Genomic DNA, 18578 nt, shown 5'->3' with positions numbered 1-18578 from the left:
GATTTAATTATGCTTTACAACTGCAAGGCAATATCATGGGAGGTTTTATACCAAATATAAATTAAACAATGGAAGGATGTAAATGGATTGACCGACTTTTCTAAAGTGCTATTAAAGGTGATCATAAGCATTCTTTGGATTGTCACACGCCTGGGAACACAGAAAAGCATGTGAAACATTTCAAAACCCTAATAATCCGAGGATCTTTAATCCACTAATACACCCGGTGCTTTAAAGCTTTGAAACCTTAACGTTTGATCACGGCGAGAAATAGTCTCTCTGGACACAATCAATTTTAAGTTCCCACAAAAAATAGCAAATGTGAAATTAATGACTGAAGACGGAGAACAGAAATTATAGATTTAAAGAGACAATTGTTCCAAATACCGCTGTTTCCCAAAACAGACCACAACGGCCATTGACCTCCCCAGGGAGTTTAAGCAATCTGACTGGGGAATTCCGTTTTTTAACATGTTACTCGGTTTTCGATGTACAAATGAAACAGTTTTTAAAAAGAATTTAAACAGCCCCACTTAAAAACATAAGACTGTCGACGGAAGAACCGAGCCCTTAATTAGAACTTAAAAAAAAAAAAACAGTAAAAGGGGACTCTTCTAGGAAATGTTTGAACGCATTTCTGGGTTTATAATCACTTTTGATGATGCTATACCATGCGCTTACCAAAACAATGTTTAAAGCACACTTCAAAAATGAGTAACACACATTTTAGCCCAGTTACATACACCTGTTTCATGACGCTACTTCCAATCACTACACACTACTCGATCTTGATTACACGTCAGCTTTTGAATTCCCAGAGAAGGCTGTAGAGAGGACAAGCTGCCTTTCAAGACAAGAGGACAGTGCTGAATGATGCAGACATCAGTAGTTTATTGTATGTTAAGTCCAACACATTCAAAACGGAAAACTAAATAAAAACTCTCCACCTGCAACACGTTTTCTACTAGCAAAAAAAAAAAGATGCTTTAACACAGAAAATTAATATGGCAAACCACTGTCTACCACACCTTGCTAAAGCCAAGAAGGTAATCTAATTCCATTGAAAACATGACAAGGATTGGAATGATACACATTTTGCTCTTTGTACTGCTTTCTTACAAACCACCTACTGCATTTGCAAGTGGAATAAGTTTACAGCCTTTGCTTTAGAAGGTTTCCTTAAAAAGAAATGGGGGGGAAAGACAAGCCACCCAGCAGGAGGTGGAAAACCAAATTAACCGCGTGTAAACTTCTTTGATGCAGTTAAATTCAAAGCATTCATTTCTGAAACTAGCCAGAAAGCATGATGGCTCTTCAGCTTTTTTTTTCTCCTTTCTTAACATGTAAAATCCCAGGGTGATCATCGCACACAAAATGCTGAGAAATTGAGCCACAGTGTTGGTGGAGTTTGGTTGATCCAGAAACAGAAAGGCTTTTCACCACGTGGTAAACTGTCAGGCCAAGAACCGTAAGAAATTAGACTGGATCGAGCTCAGCATTGTGGGGAGGAAAGAAAGGGATAATTGAAGAAAACAAAACCTACTCCCTTCCTTGCCTGATGGGAACTTCAAGTATATTTACTTCTAGGCCACCAAAGAAATGTAAAAAAAAAACCAAAATAAAACAAAAGAGGAGTGTTATGGAAAATGAACTTGTGTCCCAGAAATGTTGGAAATAGTGCAAGACTACCATCAAACAAGGAAGACCTCAAGAGTCATTTTCAAAAACCGCTACATCTTAACAAATGTCTGAATACAGTTCAGTAGAGGACCAGTAAGCCAGCAAGAGTGACAATCCTGTGTAAACAAAGACCTGTTTGTGCAATTCGCCCACCCCACCCCTGCGAGCCACCACCTGTTGAGGTCTTCCGCTACAAACAGCGGCATTAAGATACTCCGGTTCCCATTCGCCGATCACTGCAAGTGACGTCTGTCTTGAGACAGTGGGCAGGAGCGCTTCTGAGCGCTTGAGAACCAGCATTAAAATGAGCAGGGGCCGAAAAGGAAAGTGCGTTTGCCGGGCAAGAAGGGATAAGCACAGAGGCCACAACCTTTAGTACAACTGTACAGAGAACTACAAAAAAAAAACTGCCAGTGGCATTTTAACACTTAAAAACTGTTGATGTCCAGTCTGAAATCGGTTTACAGAATTCAGGAACAACCACTGCTGAAACTGGGGCGAAGTGCTCCTGGAATCACCTTCCACTGCAATCGGACACGGTCAGACGGTGCTACAGAGAGACTCAGTCCGCGATTCAACAGTCCTTCTGCAGTTGTTTGGATTGCGTTACGAACTGGTCACTTTAGACTTCGCTCGCCCCTTCCCTTGCGTGGCGAGGCAGCAACAGAGTTATTTCGGGTCCATGCAGTCCAAGTTCAAGGCTTTTCACAAACAGTGCAATTCTCTTTCTTTTCCTCTGCCCAACCATCAGTAACTGAAGTGCTGACTTGAAACATTAACCTTCTGTTGCATTCAGGCTGGGTCGACCTCTCGCAATCGTAATGCAATCAGGCTTTTGAGTAAACCTTTTATAAAGCCACTTTTCCTTGGTATCAAAGATGCAGTATCCTTGCCTAGCTGCAATAAAGCACTTGAAAAAAAGTACATTGGAAATTTTTCAAGCTCATAACATTTTACTATATATATATAAAAAAACTAATTTTAGGCACCTTTTCTTGAGCCAAATGCTACTATCCTTTGAACCAGAAACACACTATAAACAAATGTGTAAATCAATGCACATATATCCAAGCAATTCTCCTTAGCTCAAAATAAATTGACAATGTCCAACACTTTACTCAATGCATACCAGCAATCCTTTGTCTCACAAGGATACTGCAACTTACTAAGAGAAACGTCAATGATTTTACACAACTGCAGCTGTTTGGCGTTCAAAACAGTTTGTGCAACACACTGCACAATGTCGCAAGTGAGACTGGAATGATGTAATAGAAGGCACCATCATGCTTTTTCAACTTTACAAAAAAAAACATACAGTAAGATCTGATTTTGCTGTACATTTATTTTGTGATCCGGGTCTTTCTTAGAAGGGGTGAGAGTCAGCCATCCCTGTATTGCAGTTGGGCAGATAGGAAACCATGTAAATAAAAAATTAAATTAAAAATAAAAGTGAGCCATCAATCTCTCCTAGTGTTCAGGTTATCCTTTTTTCAGTTGAAGTCCAGGATCGATCTTTATTAATTTAATTCACATGAAAATAAAGACTCTTTTTCTTTTCCAGCAGTAACTGAAGCATAGTTAATTAAGGGTTAAGATGTGAAAAGTATATTGGTCACAGCGAGCAGGGAGCAGGTCCTGCCCTGTTATTTGTCTAGCTAAAGAAGAGACAACTGTAGGGTGTTCTCCTGCCTCGTCCCACAGATGTCAATGTAAAATGACAAGAGTACCCATTAGTGCATATTGATGAGTGCATAAATGCAAAATGGTTTTTTTTCCACCGTTTAAAGCAAAGTGTTCGTAAAAGAAAAAAAAACGGCAAGCTTTCCAATTGCACAAATTTGCACCACTTGTTTCCAACAGTAATGGGCAGATTACTATTTTACAAAATGTGCAGTAGAGAGATTCAGAGAGCAGCCCCCCCTTTAAACTTGAGGCATTTGTTTTTAATCTCTTCTCCAAATGACGCCGGGCTGTACTATTGAAGTTAAGTCTCTTTTTTTTTTTTCAGTCCCTCTTTTTCACATTGCAGATTTGTTTTTTGTTTTTTTTTTCCTCTTAAATTATAAATTAGGTTTGTGAACCCTTGAGAAACCGGACAAGGACGTTCAGCTCAAAAGTTGAAAAAAAAAACGAATGCGTTTTTTTTTTGTCACATCAAAGAAATGGTTGACGGGCTGTCACATTCCAAAGCCAAAAAAAAAGTATATATATATTTATATATGTAGATTTCGTTAACGAGAACGCAAAGATGAAGAACGTGGTACTACTTCCAAACTGCAGGTGGCGATCTCAGCGGCGCTGCGCAGGGAAGCGGCTCTCGCCCTGGCCGGCCCCCCTGCCGGAGCCCAGGCCTGGCTTGGGGGCCATCCCGCCTCTCGGGGGGGGGCCCCTCCCATCCCTATCCCGCAGCATTCCTCCCACGATGCCGCGTGGTCCCCCGGGGCCTCGGTCGTTGCGGCGCATGTCCCTGCGGTCGTCCCCGCCGCGCGTCTCCCTCTCGCGCGCGGCCCGGGTCTTCTTCTCCTCCACGTTCAGCCGCACCTCTCCGCGGAACATGATGGGCTGTGGGACACACAAAGCGAAGGGAGGGGATTACAACAGCAGTCTTTCTGGGCCCATGGAGCCCGTTTCATACGTGGTCAAAGGGCCTCATCCACTAGATCCCTGAAAGTAGCCAGGGCACCAGCTTCAACAGCACAAACGGGTAGCTCGTTCCATTCTCCCACAACCCTTTGCATTACCTGTGGCCCCTTCCTTCAGTCACTGAAGCAGGGGGGGAGGCCCCAACACTGGTGAGCGAGAGCCAAAGGACCTTGGTTTTCCATCGTGTTCACCAGCAAACCAGGCAAACTCTGCTACTTCATTAGGAGGTACTATCCAGATCTTTGCATTGTGACCACGCAGGGCTACTGATAAAACCCTCTCGATAACTGTGGCACCCCAGGACCTGCATTGGACACCCCTGGACTAAAGCCACAACAGGCAAAATTTCAGATGGCCGATGGCTGAGTGATAACACCTAAAGTTATTAAAATCCTCGTTTAATGCTATGCCCCAAGGGAGGTGAAAAGTGGAGTGGAGTGTATTCCAGTCTCACCCGTGTGAATAAGGGGGAGAGAAAATCTGTCAATACTTGCCCCTCCTACCTTTGCACCCAAGATTCTCTGCACGGGATCAGAGTCGTCAAAGACAACAAAGCCGAAATTGGGAAGCTTCCCCCCGACTCCCTTGGTGTTGATGCGCAGTTCCACTACGTTTCCAAATGCTATGGAAACAAGAGAAACATGGAAACGGTCTGGCATTAAAGCTATACAACAGTATAGTCATAGTAACATACATAAAGCAAAAAACAATTTGATCTACAACCACAGATTTCATAATATTAAAGTCACTTTCAAGCATATTCATAAAAAAATGGCATAGGGGTTGGAGGGCTTAAATAACAAAGGTAACAGCCAAACATTGTTAAAATTGTTTTAACTCCTAGAAACAGCTCTATGACTTTTCTTCGAGGCTCAACCATGTTCTCATTTAAGATCTTTTCAGGTCTGTACTGGGGAAGTAAAATGGGGGAACTGAATTCATGGCAACACCTGGCCTTTTCCAAATTTTGCACACTGGTTTGAGAGCTCCCCATCTCTGTAAACAAACTCATTTTATCCAGAGGTGGTCCAGAGCCATGACAAAACAAGATGGCTGTGTAAAGCAATTAACACAGCAACTTCAGAACTAGCACTGATATGCAAGAGGCTCTTGTGTACCTTACGCATCCTCCTTGTCCCGGACCGCCTTTGTATAACAAGAGTTGCATTTGGAAGAGTTGTGGATAAATTTTGGAATGCAGTTATAAATAACATCTGCAACCGCATATTAAAGTTAAATAATGCCATTCTAATTTCACCGTTCTGTAAGTCTCGTCAATTTAAACTTACAGTAGAAGCAACTCACTTCAGCTTCCTACAAATTTGTATCCGATGTTACAGAACTGGAACACAAATGCTTGGATCTAAATTTGCACGACAAACATTTTTTACCACAATAATGCATTGCTTTACATTAAATTAACATAACAGCATTTGAATTCAATATACATTTCTCCAAAGATAAAAGGCCACTAAAATAGACGGTTCAAGTGTATGCCTTACTCATGAAGAAGTCTTTCAGCTCATTCTCATCTATATCATGGGGGAGATTGCCAACGAAGAGCTGGTGGCTATCTGGATATCTCACAATCCTTCTGTTATCCATTTCACTGGGTTCAGATTCTCCTCTTCCTAAACACAGGAAAAGGAATTTAAGAATTAGCAGATTCTTTCATTTTTTTCAGCCAAAACTAAGCTTCCCCCACCCACCTACCAAGCTTAACAAAACTGCAAAAATCGAGTTTCCAGACCGTGCTCTACTGACTGAAACACAACAAAGCTATGCTAGGTCAAAGGTTACAATTACCTTTGTTTATGAAGCTGAAGTGAGGTTTTCCGGCCTGCGTTTCTGATGATGCAACACCATCTAACAACGAACGACAGATAAATCATGGCAGTCATAAAATGTACAGAAATATGGCCCCACCTTGAAAAGGGACAACATGGATTTCAACTCAGACAACTTTATTACCCAATGTGTTTTAAGGCCCGTACGTTCACCACAAGCAAACAGCACTGCGGATTCCTATTTCCTGTGTCGCCTCTCTCAAGTAACACCACGTAACCGAGTGAATGATGCCACATCAAAACACAGCCATGTTTGCAGTTAGTGGAACACAGTCAGGAAACTCAGATGTCATTGAAGACTTGGCAGAGCCAAGCCCATTAAACTGTTAATCCATGAGCTCACTAAAAGCTCTTTACATGCTGTTAGTCACCGGCATCCTTTCTTTATTCAGCCAGCCGCGAGCTGAACAAAAATGTTTCCGAACACCAACCACTTGAGGACTCGGGTCTCAAAAGAGGAGGCTACCACAGTTTGGAAAATACTTTCCCCCACCCCCCAACTTTAGGACAAATTTGCCCGACGGCAGAGGACGGTGACGCCCCCCAAAACTATAATTTTACTTCACGCGGACAAAAAAAAATTCAGTCCGGAAACGTAAAAAGAGCAGGCAGAGCTTCCACAACTTCAAGGGAACGCACAACGACAGGCGAGAAGGTTCTTACCGGGCCTGGGCCCACGGGGGACGAACCCGGGTCTCTCCCTGGTGCGCTGATCGCGTACCCGCGGGGGCTGGGCCTGCGTCTCCTGTTTGCTCTCCACGCGGGGCTGGAAATGCACACGAGAAGACGGCACAGTTCAAGACGCCGGCCCCCGCAAAAAGAGCCGAGCCGTCTAGGTTTCGCAAAAAAAGGGCTAGGACACTTCCGCAACTTCAACAAACAGTTATTCGAGAGGAGGGAGAACAGAATGGTGCGACTTGTGTGTCAAAAAATGTTAAAAAGTAAAAAGCTACATTTTAAAATCAATTTTAAAGCTCACTGTGTCTGCGGGAGGCCTATACAGCATGTCTGGCGCTTGTATATATTATTATCAAGTTGGTTCTGGTGGTAAACGTTAGCCCCAGACTGCATTAAGTAGAACCCCCAACCAAGTTTGCCTAGCTGCAAAAAGCAAGCATTAGGTAAGTAAGATGAACAACCTGGCCATGTTACCCCTTTCTCGTACTGTACTCCTCCTGAATGGCTAGCGTTTCACATCAGAACTGACAAACCTTACAAGACTGGCGCACCCGGACTTTGACAAGATGGCTCCCTCATCAGTCGAGTGAAGCATTCCCCCCCCACATCAGAGACAACTGTGTGCAAGGTCCCGCGGACAGGAAAAGCGTGGAAACGCAACTTCGGGGAGTTTGTCACAGATGCTCTTTCGGAGGGTCTCTTGAGATGCACATTACGACACCGTGTGAAAGGCACAGCACAGAGCCAAGCCCACCCCCACAGAAATCACTACGTGTTGGCTGCAGCAGGCAGAAAAAAAAAACAGGAAAAGCCAATCCATTCACAGATTGATTACCTGTGAGGCTGGTGCTTTAACAACATGGGGTGGTATTCCAGTGGAAGGGACTGTACCACTAGGAGGCAGGTTTTTACTGGTCACTGAGGCCCAGGAGAAAGCCTGCAGGAAATGCAACAAACTATGCTACTAATATTGAAAGTAAACCCCCTTAAATGTACAACACTTTTGTTTCTTTTTAATTTACGTCACTTCAGCACGTACATACTTTTTTTTTACATTCTGTACATAAATTTAGGGGGTCTAAGTCCTTTAAGCACAGGTAACAGTTTTAAAGTGGACATAAAGAGATACAGAAACCTCAAGGAGACTGGAATTACAGCAGATTTCATCTGGGCTAATTTACTTCACAGAGTATTTAGAATTGTGAAAGTGTAGTTTGACAATTCTACCCTAGTCTTTTTAAAGCATAAAGAGAGATGTGTAAGGGCACTGTTAAACATTATCACACCAATTAAATTACAAGGAATTACAAGGAAATGAGTGCCTGTCTCCAAGTCAGGCAAAGACCTCTCTGTACAACCTACTTTCATTAATGTAGTTACAAATGGTCGTCTGCCCTCTCTAATATCAGTACAGCCTGTATGTACATTAAAGTCATGTATACAGTAATAATACTTCAGAAGTACGGCACTGTTTTACCAATGACCTGAGAACTGTCTGCACACGCAGCGTTAACAGAATGACTAATTTGACAGTGAAGAGAAACTGGTTTTCTGTGAGGGAAAACTGAGGAATACTTGTGAAATTATAACAAGAAGGTGCGACAGGCGCACTGCGCTTTAAGTAGTGGCAGGATTTTCCTAATCCACCCGACTTCCCTACTTTAAACTACATGTTTTCTCAGCCGAGATCATCAACCCCCACCGCCCCCTATCCTGCCTCAGCCTAAGCGCCGCTCAAGTGAGAAACGAACCTTGGGCGCCTCCTGCGGGTTAGGGGACGACTCCACGGGCGCCGGAGAGGGTGACTTCTCCTCTAGCTCGTCCAGGACCTTCTCCTCAGCCTCGGGCTTCAGCTCCTCGCTCTTCTGCTCGGGCTCGGGCGCCGGCTCGGGCTCCGGGGCTGGCTCCTCCAGGGGTTCCTCCAGCCCGTTACTGTCGGCACAACACGACGGCGTCAGGCTCTCGAGACCCCGCTCTCTGGGCAAACCCCTTCCCCTCGGGACGGGGCACGTTTCTGGAGCCGGCCTGCCGCTTTCTCGCACGAGAGGGCTCCACACACGGCCACTCCCAACCAACTGCGTGAGGCTACGCGCCCAGTAGAAATGAATGTGCAAAGGAAAGTCTAAAACATTTAACGGCAGGAGAAACTCCTCGCCTGAGGAAGCCGCCCATCGGGGCTCACGTTTGTGCCCCCGGACGATACGGTAAAGTTTCCTGCAGAAATCGCAGCCGTCAGAAACTCACGTAACAGGATGCTGCTCGTAGTAGGTCGTGCTGCTGGGACTGTCCTGGACTGGTTCGGGAGAAGGCTGTCTCTCCTCCTGCTCCTCTTCGACCTCTTCCTCAGACTCTAATGGGGGGGAGGGGGGGGGGGAATCTTCCATATTAAAAGAAGGTATAGCAACAGGTTGTCTGACATACATGCGGAGATGTGAGGACAGTTGCACTAATGATTTTGCCATCAATGTAATGGTGTCATTCTAACGTCTTGAAACATGCGCATAAATATTATCTACATATCTGCTGTAATAAAGACCACGCACTAAAAAGGAACTCGATGCAACTTAAAAAATGACAACCAAACAAAACGACTAACACCTAATCAGTCATTAATTGGGAGTCCCATTAACTCCCAATTATGGGAAACTTAGGATGGAGACGTGGCAGGAAAAAATATTTCAGACCAACACTACAAAAAGGCTAGAGCTGCCAATTCACAACCCATGGAGCACTGGGACTGGAGGCTACATGGTCTCCCTGTATTTCTTCCTACCCTCCTGTGCCACCCCATCCAGTGCACAGCCCCCCCCATACACCCAATCTGGGACAGGCTCCAGACTGCCACAATGCCTGCCAGGAATAAGCAGCTTTCTAAAACATAGAGGGATGCCTAATGATAGAAACAGGAGATCTAACTAGAACAAGGACGCATGTGCAACCTGAAAATCAAAATCAAACTGAGCTTCCAAAAACAGAAGCAACTCAAAACCAAATAGTGTTGCATATAGCCTTTGCTGGAAAGCAAAACCATTTTTTGTGTGCAAATTCCACGATAACGGAGCCTGTGTAATGAAAGCAGGATTTTCTGCCAAACGCTTCCAGAAAACAGCTAGAGAATGTGTGCTGCACTATGGCCTGTCTCCATTTAACACCAATTAAATGCATCACTGTAAAAAGGTACAGGCTGACTTTCACACAGGCCAAAAGCTACAATGTTCCAAGGAAACATACACCACAAGATACCCCTATATACTAACATAATATTCACTGATGGACACACTTTCCACAACAACCTAGACCTGAAATATTAATCAGCAGTGGCTCAATAGTACACAGCAATTTAAAAGTGCATCCTGCATGGTTGTATATATATTTTCTTTACACACCCTATTGTCACAGAAGCTACTGAGTTGGGCTGCATAATTCCAAAGTTCAAATATCCAGGAATATCCATCACCCAGTCACCAGAAAGCAGCCTGTCCTGGAGAAGGTCGCAGCGATATCGATTTTCCAGAACTACCGGGCACACAGGCAGGACTGATGGCACTTGACTCATCTCACTCTGAACAGGATGCTAGTCAACAGGGCCACTTAGAATAGCTAAATAAAACCTCGTCAGGATGCCTGGAAGTTAGGAAGAAACCTGACCATTCAAGCCAAAATCCACAGGAACACGTGGAGTGCAATGTTAATTCCACACAGATGCCCCCCCTCTCCAGAACCATACCAAGCTATGATGTGGCAGCACTGTCACAGAACCTGGGAAAATTCTAGTTATCATGCAGAAAACATTGTTGAAGACTACAAACTCAAGACACGTGAAAACAGAATCCTTCAAGAATTTACAAAGACTCAATAAGATGATCAGTTTCTCTTCAGTCATCACATTTCCCAATACCCCTCTCTATTCCTCTGCTGTTTGAGAAAATGGCTTTTAACTGTTTCTGAAGGCAGCAGAAATGAGAGAACATCTGTGCAGAAATTACAGCTTCGTGTGCTTTATGCAGTTTCGCCATCATGCTAATGATCTCCTTCGACACTTCACCACAGTATTTTGACAGCTGTTTCATCAGTTATGTCCAAAAATAATGAACATGCAGGCAGTCGAACCATCAACACCATCTCTGAAAGTGGGAGTGAGTAATTAGTCTTGACGAATACCTTTTCAGTCATACTGAACTAACAGCAAAGGAGCAGAGTACATTTTAACTCTTTTGGGATAAAACGTTCCTCTGCCTTTGACAGGGTTCTAAGGATTTCACATCAAAATGTACTAGCAGAAGTATTTTTAAATTGCAAAATTGTGATTAGTTTTCAAGGTGGGATAAAATAAAGCAAAATTAAACGCATCAATTATAGGCTATTCTAGAAAAATCAAAACATGCGCATTACAGGATAGATTAGTCTTTTCGCATACCCCAACTTGCTCTCCATGAGACGCAGACAGGGAGAGAATCTTGGGGTCAGAGCGCAGGGTCAGCCATTTATACAGCACCCCTGGAGCAGTTGGGGTTAAGGGCCTTGCTCAGGGGCCCAACGTGTGCTATAAACACGCTGTACCCACCAATGATATAAACTGAAACCAAAGGACTTAAATGCTTAAGTAAATACTTGAAACCCCAAAAAACTGATCCATCCTCTTCCCCAAGTAACAAAGTGCTTAAACAGCTTGGCAGTGCTTTTATATTGGGTCTTACCCTCATCAAGTTCAGCCTCAGAATCTGCGAAAACTTCATCCTCGTAACGGAAAATGTCATTGTGCACATAAAACTTGTTGGCCACAGAACCCTGCCCAGACAAAAATAGAAGTCGATTAAAAACAGGGAACAACGCTGTTGTTGAACCTTAAAATTCACCACCACATGAGGCAAACACAAAAAAGGCAATGCACATCATGAGCACCAGGCACCAGCTGCAGCCAAGCTGTCAAGATGAAACAACAACACCCTGTTGGCGTTTTAACAGAGAACATTCCCGAATCCGCAACCGCGTGCAGTCATTTTACTCGTGAGAAGAACGGCTTAAAATAAAATAAAAAAAAATCGCTCGGAGCACCTTGACGCCGGAGAGCCCAACGCACCTCAGGAGCCAGCACAAACGTCTGCATGAACTTCCTCATGGGCTGCCCGTTGTTGGAAAGCTCTCCCATCACCTGCACCACCACACCGTCGCTCAGGGTGGCATGGGCGTCCACGTACCGGATCTTCGTGTGGCATTCGCTGAACTGCAGAGACATCACCTTCTTGTGGATCTCCTACAAAGGCAAGCGCGCAGTTACACACACTGGCTGCGTGGCATGTCACAGTTTCTCAGGAAAGCGAGAAGTCGTCAAGACTATAAAACAGTCACAGGCGCAATCATCACTCCCAGAACGTATACAACTCTTTTCTTCCCAGAGGATCTCAAAGAACCTTTCATATTTCATATATCCACCACGTCAATGCAGGACACCCCTGGCTTATGTGTTCTAAGCCAACAATCCCACTACAGAGCTGATCAGGCCAATGGGCAAGTACTTCACCAGCTGAAGGAAGGTGGAACTTCAGGAAGGTCAGATTAGACAAATCCAGGATGGCATTTAGCCAGGATACCGGGGTGCGAAAAGTGCCCCAAAATCCTCAAGGATGGTGGCAGCAAAGGCGGTTGGGATGGAGGATTTGACTTACCTCTCTCCCTCACGTACTGAACATTTTTTGGCCAACAAGCCTTGCATTAAAGTGCTATAAAAATCGACGAGGAGGCAGCCAGCAATCACTACAACAGACTCCAGCCATATTTACTGCTAAAGGAGCAAACTGTCTTATTAAATATTGCTGGAGATTAATTTGTCTAAAATAAAAAAAAACACCCACGAGCTTCCAAAAACACCATATCTTTAAAGACCCTTGCAAAAAAAAAAAACCCACAATGTGTTTCTGCCTTGGCTGATGGCTGAAGATTGTAACAAGCATTCATTTTCACAAGAAAATATACCTAAACCACACACTGGAGCTTCATTGCATTTCTGAAACCGTTTCTTCAAAGCATTCATGCAGCCTGGAAAGATTTTCAACCATCATAAGCCAAATAAATTGCTGAAATGCACAACCTACTCAACTGCACAGCTTTTCACCAAGAAGTGAAGACGGACAATTGTCCCTTAAAGTTGCAATATCTCTTCCTTAAGACAGTAAATTCCTTTCTCAGCCTCACTTTAAGCAGCAGAACTGTAACGTGCAAGTCTGAATCTGGAACTGTATTTGTGCACAAACATCAGAGCTTATGCACGGAGCACATGCAGACATGTTTGAGCTATATTTCCCACAGGAATAAAAACTTACAGCTTGACCATAAACAGCTTCTGCCGGCTTCCCATTGGAATCCAACCCTCCGTGGACATAGGAGGAGTGCCTCCCGTAGAACCTAAAGCAGAAAAGCCGGGATCACAGGTGAGATCATTTTGCATGGCAAACCCTAAACCGAGGCAGCCACGCAAATTAGCACAGGGGGCGTGTTCAAACCTATGTGCAATCTCCCAACACGTACTTGCACAGTAAGTCTGAAACTAGGAAGGAATATAAAAAAAACAAAACAGCAAAACCGATCTGCTTTCCCTTTGGCCGGTACTGGACTGCAGCTACGAGGGGGTTGAACTCCTTCTCCCTTACCTGTGCAGAAAATCTGGTGCCTTGTTTAACAGGGTGTAATACTGCCTCACAAACTCCCGCCCTACAAGCAGGGGACTTGGCTTCTCCATCACCATTTCTTTGGTAAACGTGCTGAAAGAAAAGCAGGGGGAGGGGGAAATGAATTCAGCGTGGCCCCGGAAGTTAATCATTGCGAAAGGTCACTGCTGCCGACAGCAACCTCCTCCATGTGCAGCAGGTCATGATCAGAGCTATGCAAGGGTCCATGGAACAAGAACGGCGATGCATTTTTAGATGCCCTTCTGTTGTTCACAGAAAACAAAGAAATATTCCATATTCCCCACCACTTCTTTCAGAGAGTGGGGGGGGGGGATCATTTATTTTTTATGACGCCTCAGAATTTCAAAATACAGGCACAAGTTCCAAATCTACCTCCTATGCCTTTTCCCAAACATACTTTACTTTTGATGCACAAAAATCATAGCGCCCTGGAGATCAGTAAAGGCCAATGCACACAAGTAGACAGCTGTATGAATTATGCAGGGAACCTTAATACTAAATTGTGGTGTGGGGGCAACATAAGGTTATAAATTGAGGAAAAAAAGGCCAAAAATGCTGAACAAAAAAGTGTTTTTTTCCCCCAGACCTGTACAAAAAAAAAGGTAAAGGAAAAACTGGAAGTGGAAATTCGCGCAACCCGTGTTTTTTTTCTCTTGGCCGAATCGAGCGCCGTCTATTAAGCTGCCGCACACAGCTGCATGTGGGTCCAATCCTTAAAAAATGTATCACCCCAGCCTTTCGTTTGCAAAATGAAACGAGTTGTTTACGCCCGGCTCATCGATGCCGTTCAGGCACATGGAGACCGTCAAGCTCGGGGGCGAGAGGAGGAGAGATACAGGACGATGCCGCAGGGTTAGTCCTCCGTGAAACAACGTGATCCAACACTATTGACCAAATAAGCTACGTCCCGTCGGGTTTCGCTCGCACCCCTCACGAACACACGGCCAACAGTCGTGTTAACTCCAGCGAGCAGGTAATAACCAGCGCCTCCACGGCGCCTAACGCTGCCAACTTCCTGCAAGCAATACCTTAGCCGCGTTCAACTGCGCCATCAGACACACTTCCGCGCAACACCACCACCGCTAACAAAACCAACCACCCGCAACGAATTACTTTAAAAAACGCGTGTTTCGTTCCTCCACCGCGCTGGATCCCGAGTCCACCCGAACCTTCCCGGGTGGTTTCTTAATGTTCCACAATGTTTCACGTCTCCCCTGCCCCACGCTCGTCAGATCCCCCGCACACCCGGGTGGGAGGCTCGCTGGGAAACGGCGGAAGGCCCTCCAGCGCAACGGGGACGAAATCGCATTTGCACGGTTCGGCCCGGCACCACGGCACGAAATCGTGTCACCCCGTTGCACGACAGTCCGTACGCGGATGCGGAGGAGGGAAGCAGTCAGCTCGGGTCTTTTCTAAGTTCTCAGGAGTACAGCGCGGCCTTCATTAAGAGCCGCCGTCCTGCAGCGACGCAATGTGCATGTAGTAGTAGGTCGGTCGCGTCAAAAAAAAAAAACAGTCTGAAAACAAGCGTTTCTCCCGCAGCAAGACTGTCGGACACGACACTGGCCGCCAGCACCCGTCAACTCCTGTGCGAAAAGCCGAGGCCGCTGCCGCACACGAGAGGTGTAACCGCGGCTGTCTGGGCTGCTTCAGTCGCGCTTCCGAGAAAGAGCGATAGTGAAACCGGCCGGGGGCTCATGGCGGTGCGCGTTATGGCGTCGTTTCTTTTGTGTTAAAATCAACAGCCCCGCCAAGTGCACAAAATAACACGTTAATCCGCGCCCAGATGGGTGTACATCAACGTTTTTTTTTCTTCGGTCTTTTAGCGAGGTGTGTAAACAAAGATAATGCACGAAAAGCCAGCAGGTAGCGTGCTCGACATCACGTTAAAAAACACCGCTACTGTACACAGTTACACAGGCCTTTTCTGATCTCGCCGCTCAAACGCAACGCGAGCTCTTCAAAACGACACACAATTGGAAAAAAAATACCAAGAATGTCCCTTTTCACTAGAACTGGTCTGAAAAATAGAAGAAAAATCCAAATGTGCTAAATATCCTTTTTCATGTTAGAAAATGCACACGCCATACCCCATCTTTACGTAACCAAAAACAAATACAAAATAAGGTGAAGTGATTAATATCAAACCACCAAAACACGGGAGAATAACAAAAATTACCCAAATTAAGGCAAAACAAATCGAACTTACCTTTTAAACACCTACCTAAATCAACACAGTGATTAAAGAGAATGGCGATTAATACTGAAGGTAAAGCTAGTCAGTTAAACACGGAAACAGGTATTTCTCTGGGGAAAACGGATTAATTTCTGATTTTTTTCCCCCCACCTTGCCCTAGGACTCTATGATCTCTGTTTAATCAGAGATTGGGATTTAAAGCGATAGATTCTATCTTATTGTCTCACCCCTGCTCTCCGGGGCAGGGAACCCCCGTCACACTCAACAAACCAATAAAAACCTCACATTGGACAATACTTATTGTGACGCAAAAAGCGAGTGCTTTCCCGCCCGCCTCCCGCGCCGCCGGTCCAGCGCTTCGAGATTATGACGTCACAAAGACCCTCCGATACTACGCGATTATTTATTAATATTTACTTCTGACGTCCTTATCCAGAAGTCCCTCGCTTTAAAACAATAAATAAATTAAACAGTGCAAATAAATTCATTATGTAGCGCTGTGTGAAAACAATAGATTTAGAATAAGACATTAACTAAACCAAAAGCAAGGCACACAAATAACAAGCAGAAGTAATAATAAGCTTTATTATCTGCCAGACACATTCTTGTACACATTTATTATCTACGAATTATTCTACTTGTGTATCATCATGTAGTATTGCTATTGCTGCAGTCTGTGCTTTTTTTTCCCTGTCTTGGTCACTACTTCCTATTAAATCATTTGCTTGCAATTCTAAAATGGTACAATCAGATTTTAAAAAACGACCTGAATGCAAATTAGAGAGAAAACGGTAACACATAGATTGTACAACTTGACTCCGAGGTTCCAATGTTCAGTTTAAGCCACTTGCTGAACTTCATGCCTTGTGTCAGCCAGTGTCTCTCCTGTCAGCTCTTGTGTAGCTTTTCTCTCTAATGTTCCTCTGTTTACATTTTCTTGAGCCTCCTCCTGTGCCCTCCCCAGTTCTGTGTCTCTTGAATTTCCTCTTCAGACTCCTCCCTCTCCTCTCAGGACGTTTCTGACAGAGCAACATCCAAAGGACCTGCAGTTTCCGTACAGTCTCTGGATAATTAACTCATGACAGTGTCTAGTCCAAAACACAGCTCTATTGAACCACGACTGAAGCCTGTTTTTGAATCTTCTAATGTGGTAACCCTGCATTATGCCACATTCTCCATCAGGGGTAGGCATCCCTATCGCTCTAGTGTTGTTTGCTGTGTTTATTCCATCTCAGACTTTCATGACTTGAATTAACCAATTAGGTTGGTAAGAAATCAAATCAGCTGTGTTTACAAGGGTTCAATGTTGCCCTTTTCTGAACTTTAGAGTTCCGTGTCTCTGTGTTTAAACCTTGATTCCATGAGAAAGTCAGCAATTAGTGAACTTCAGGGGGACTATAGACAAACAGGGGAGTGAAAGATGTCCCACAGGAGGGTTGTAATTATACAGAAAAAAAAGGCACAGATAGTTATTTTTTCTGGGCTGGACATATATAATCCATATGAACTCAGTGAGACCCACCTGTGTTGTTTGATGTTAGTAGTTTCTGTAGAGCATGAAGCACATCAGGAAAGAGCAAGTATCTAATGGGCAGTAGTTATCAGCAAAAACACAAAATATGACACTTTAAAATAAAAGATTTTAATCTGGCCGTTCAATGGCAGTTAATTAAATTAATGTTTTAATTTTACTCACATGCTTTTTTAAGAGACAGGCTTTAAAAATAAAGCCAATTACAGAACACAATAACAAGTAATGTGATATTTGTAAGTATTCTATGAAAGGCTCAAATAATAACATACAGAATCACAGATCTGCACACTTAAATTAAACTTTGCCCTGTATACATTATCTGTGTAAAAAGCACAATTCTTCCACCATCATGTTTCAAAGATGGCTAAATTCTAAATAACTAGCATCTCTAAGAAATGGCTGGACTGTGGATCTGTAACAAGGGGGAAGGGGTAGATGTACCCCTGCAGAAAAGACCAGTCAAGTAATGAGCTGCATATAAAACAGCAAGAAACAGCTGAAGTTCCGAACTTTAGGGCTCTCAAGGGGAAAGGCATTTAACTCAGTGTGTTGGTGTGCATACAGTAGCTAACTCATTAAATAGTCTTGACAAGAAACCAGTACTTTTAATGTTTTTAAAACAGTTTATGAAAAAATACAAGTGGTTAAAGAAAAAAGTTTAAAGAGAAAAATTTGTATACACAATGAGCTCACAGTAAAACAAACTGGGCATAGTCATTTCTCAGAAAAATGTCTGAAGGAAGATTTTCAGAAAAAGTACAGTAAATGTCAAATATGAAATGAACATATCACATCTGTTCTCCTAGGTGAGGTCGTTTGAATTGCAGTGGTCACCTGTTTTGTGACATGCCCAAGTAAATTTTTGCTTTGATGTGAATTTGTGTATCCCAAGGAAATAATCTGAAATACAACCAAATAATTACTGAGGACATATTATTAAAACTAGCTGTTGCTTGCATGAAAAAAAACAAAAACATTTTAGAGTTGTTTGAAAACTTTGCATTCTTCCCACTTTCAAATGCTTAAAAAATACAAATAGCTGAAGTATAAATAAAGAATAAAAGATGTTACTGTCATCAGAAATAAAAATTACGATTGATAATTTTATTTTATTTTTTAAACTTAATTACTGTGCATTGGAAATTGTATATTGTATATTTGTTAGAAGCTGCATGCAATGAAGTTGCATTGTGATTCCAACCAGCAATGGTAAAATCATTATTTTTAATCTGGAACAAAGAAGATTATGAGAGAACCAAACTCAAGACGTCAAAATCTTAAAAAGCATAGATAAAATCAGTACTACTGAATGA

General features: G+C 43.6%; 1 protein-coding gene across 8 annotated transcripts; it reads right to left on the bottom strand.

The window, feature by feature from the left end:
- Positions 1–869: 869 nt before the first annotated feature.
- On the bottom strand, positions 870–16005 carry g3bp2a (G3BP stress granule assembly factor 2a). 8 transcript variants are annotated; one of them, XM_088602093.1, is made up of 13 exons: positions 15744–16002; positions 13496–13606; positions 13169–13250; positions 11929–12102; positions 11546–11636; positions 9093–9198; positions 8600–8780; positions 7684–7785; positions 6834–6936; positions 6130–6189; positions 5826–5954; positions 4818–4945; positions 870–4242 (listed from the first exon to the last, which is right to left on the bottom strand). In XM_088602093.1, exons 2-13 carry the CDS (start codon positions 13588–13590, stop codon positions 3970–3972), a joined length of 1524 nt encoding a protein of 507 aa, XP_088458219.1. In that variant the 5' UTR covers positions 13591–13606; positions 15744–16002; the 3' UTR covers positions 870–3969. The 8 variants fall into 8 exon arrangements, with proteins under 8 accessions (XP_088458219.1, XP_088458396.1, XP_088458306.1 ...); XM_088602270.1 differs by having other exon boundaries at positions 4827–4945; positions 15744–16000; XM_088602180.1 differs by lacking the exon at positions 15744–16002 and adding an exon at positions 14648–15498.
- Between the last annotated feature and the right edge of the window lie 2573 nt (positions 16006–18578).

This window comes from Lepisosteus platostomus, chromosome 1 (genome assembly GCF_059453375.1).
Source record: "Lepisosteus platostomus isolate fLepPlt1 chromosome 1, fLepPlt1.hap1, whole genome shotgun sequence".
In the NCBI taxonomy this organism is placed as follows: Eukaryota; Metazoa; Chordata; class Actinopteri; order Semionotiformes; family Lepisosteidae; genus Lepisosteus; species Lepisosteus platostomus.
The sequence above is the reverse complement of the archived record's forward strand: the minus strand, read 5'-3'. Positions and strand labels throughout refer to the sequence as shown.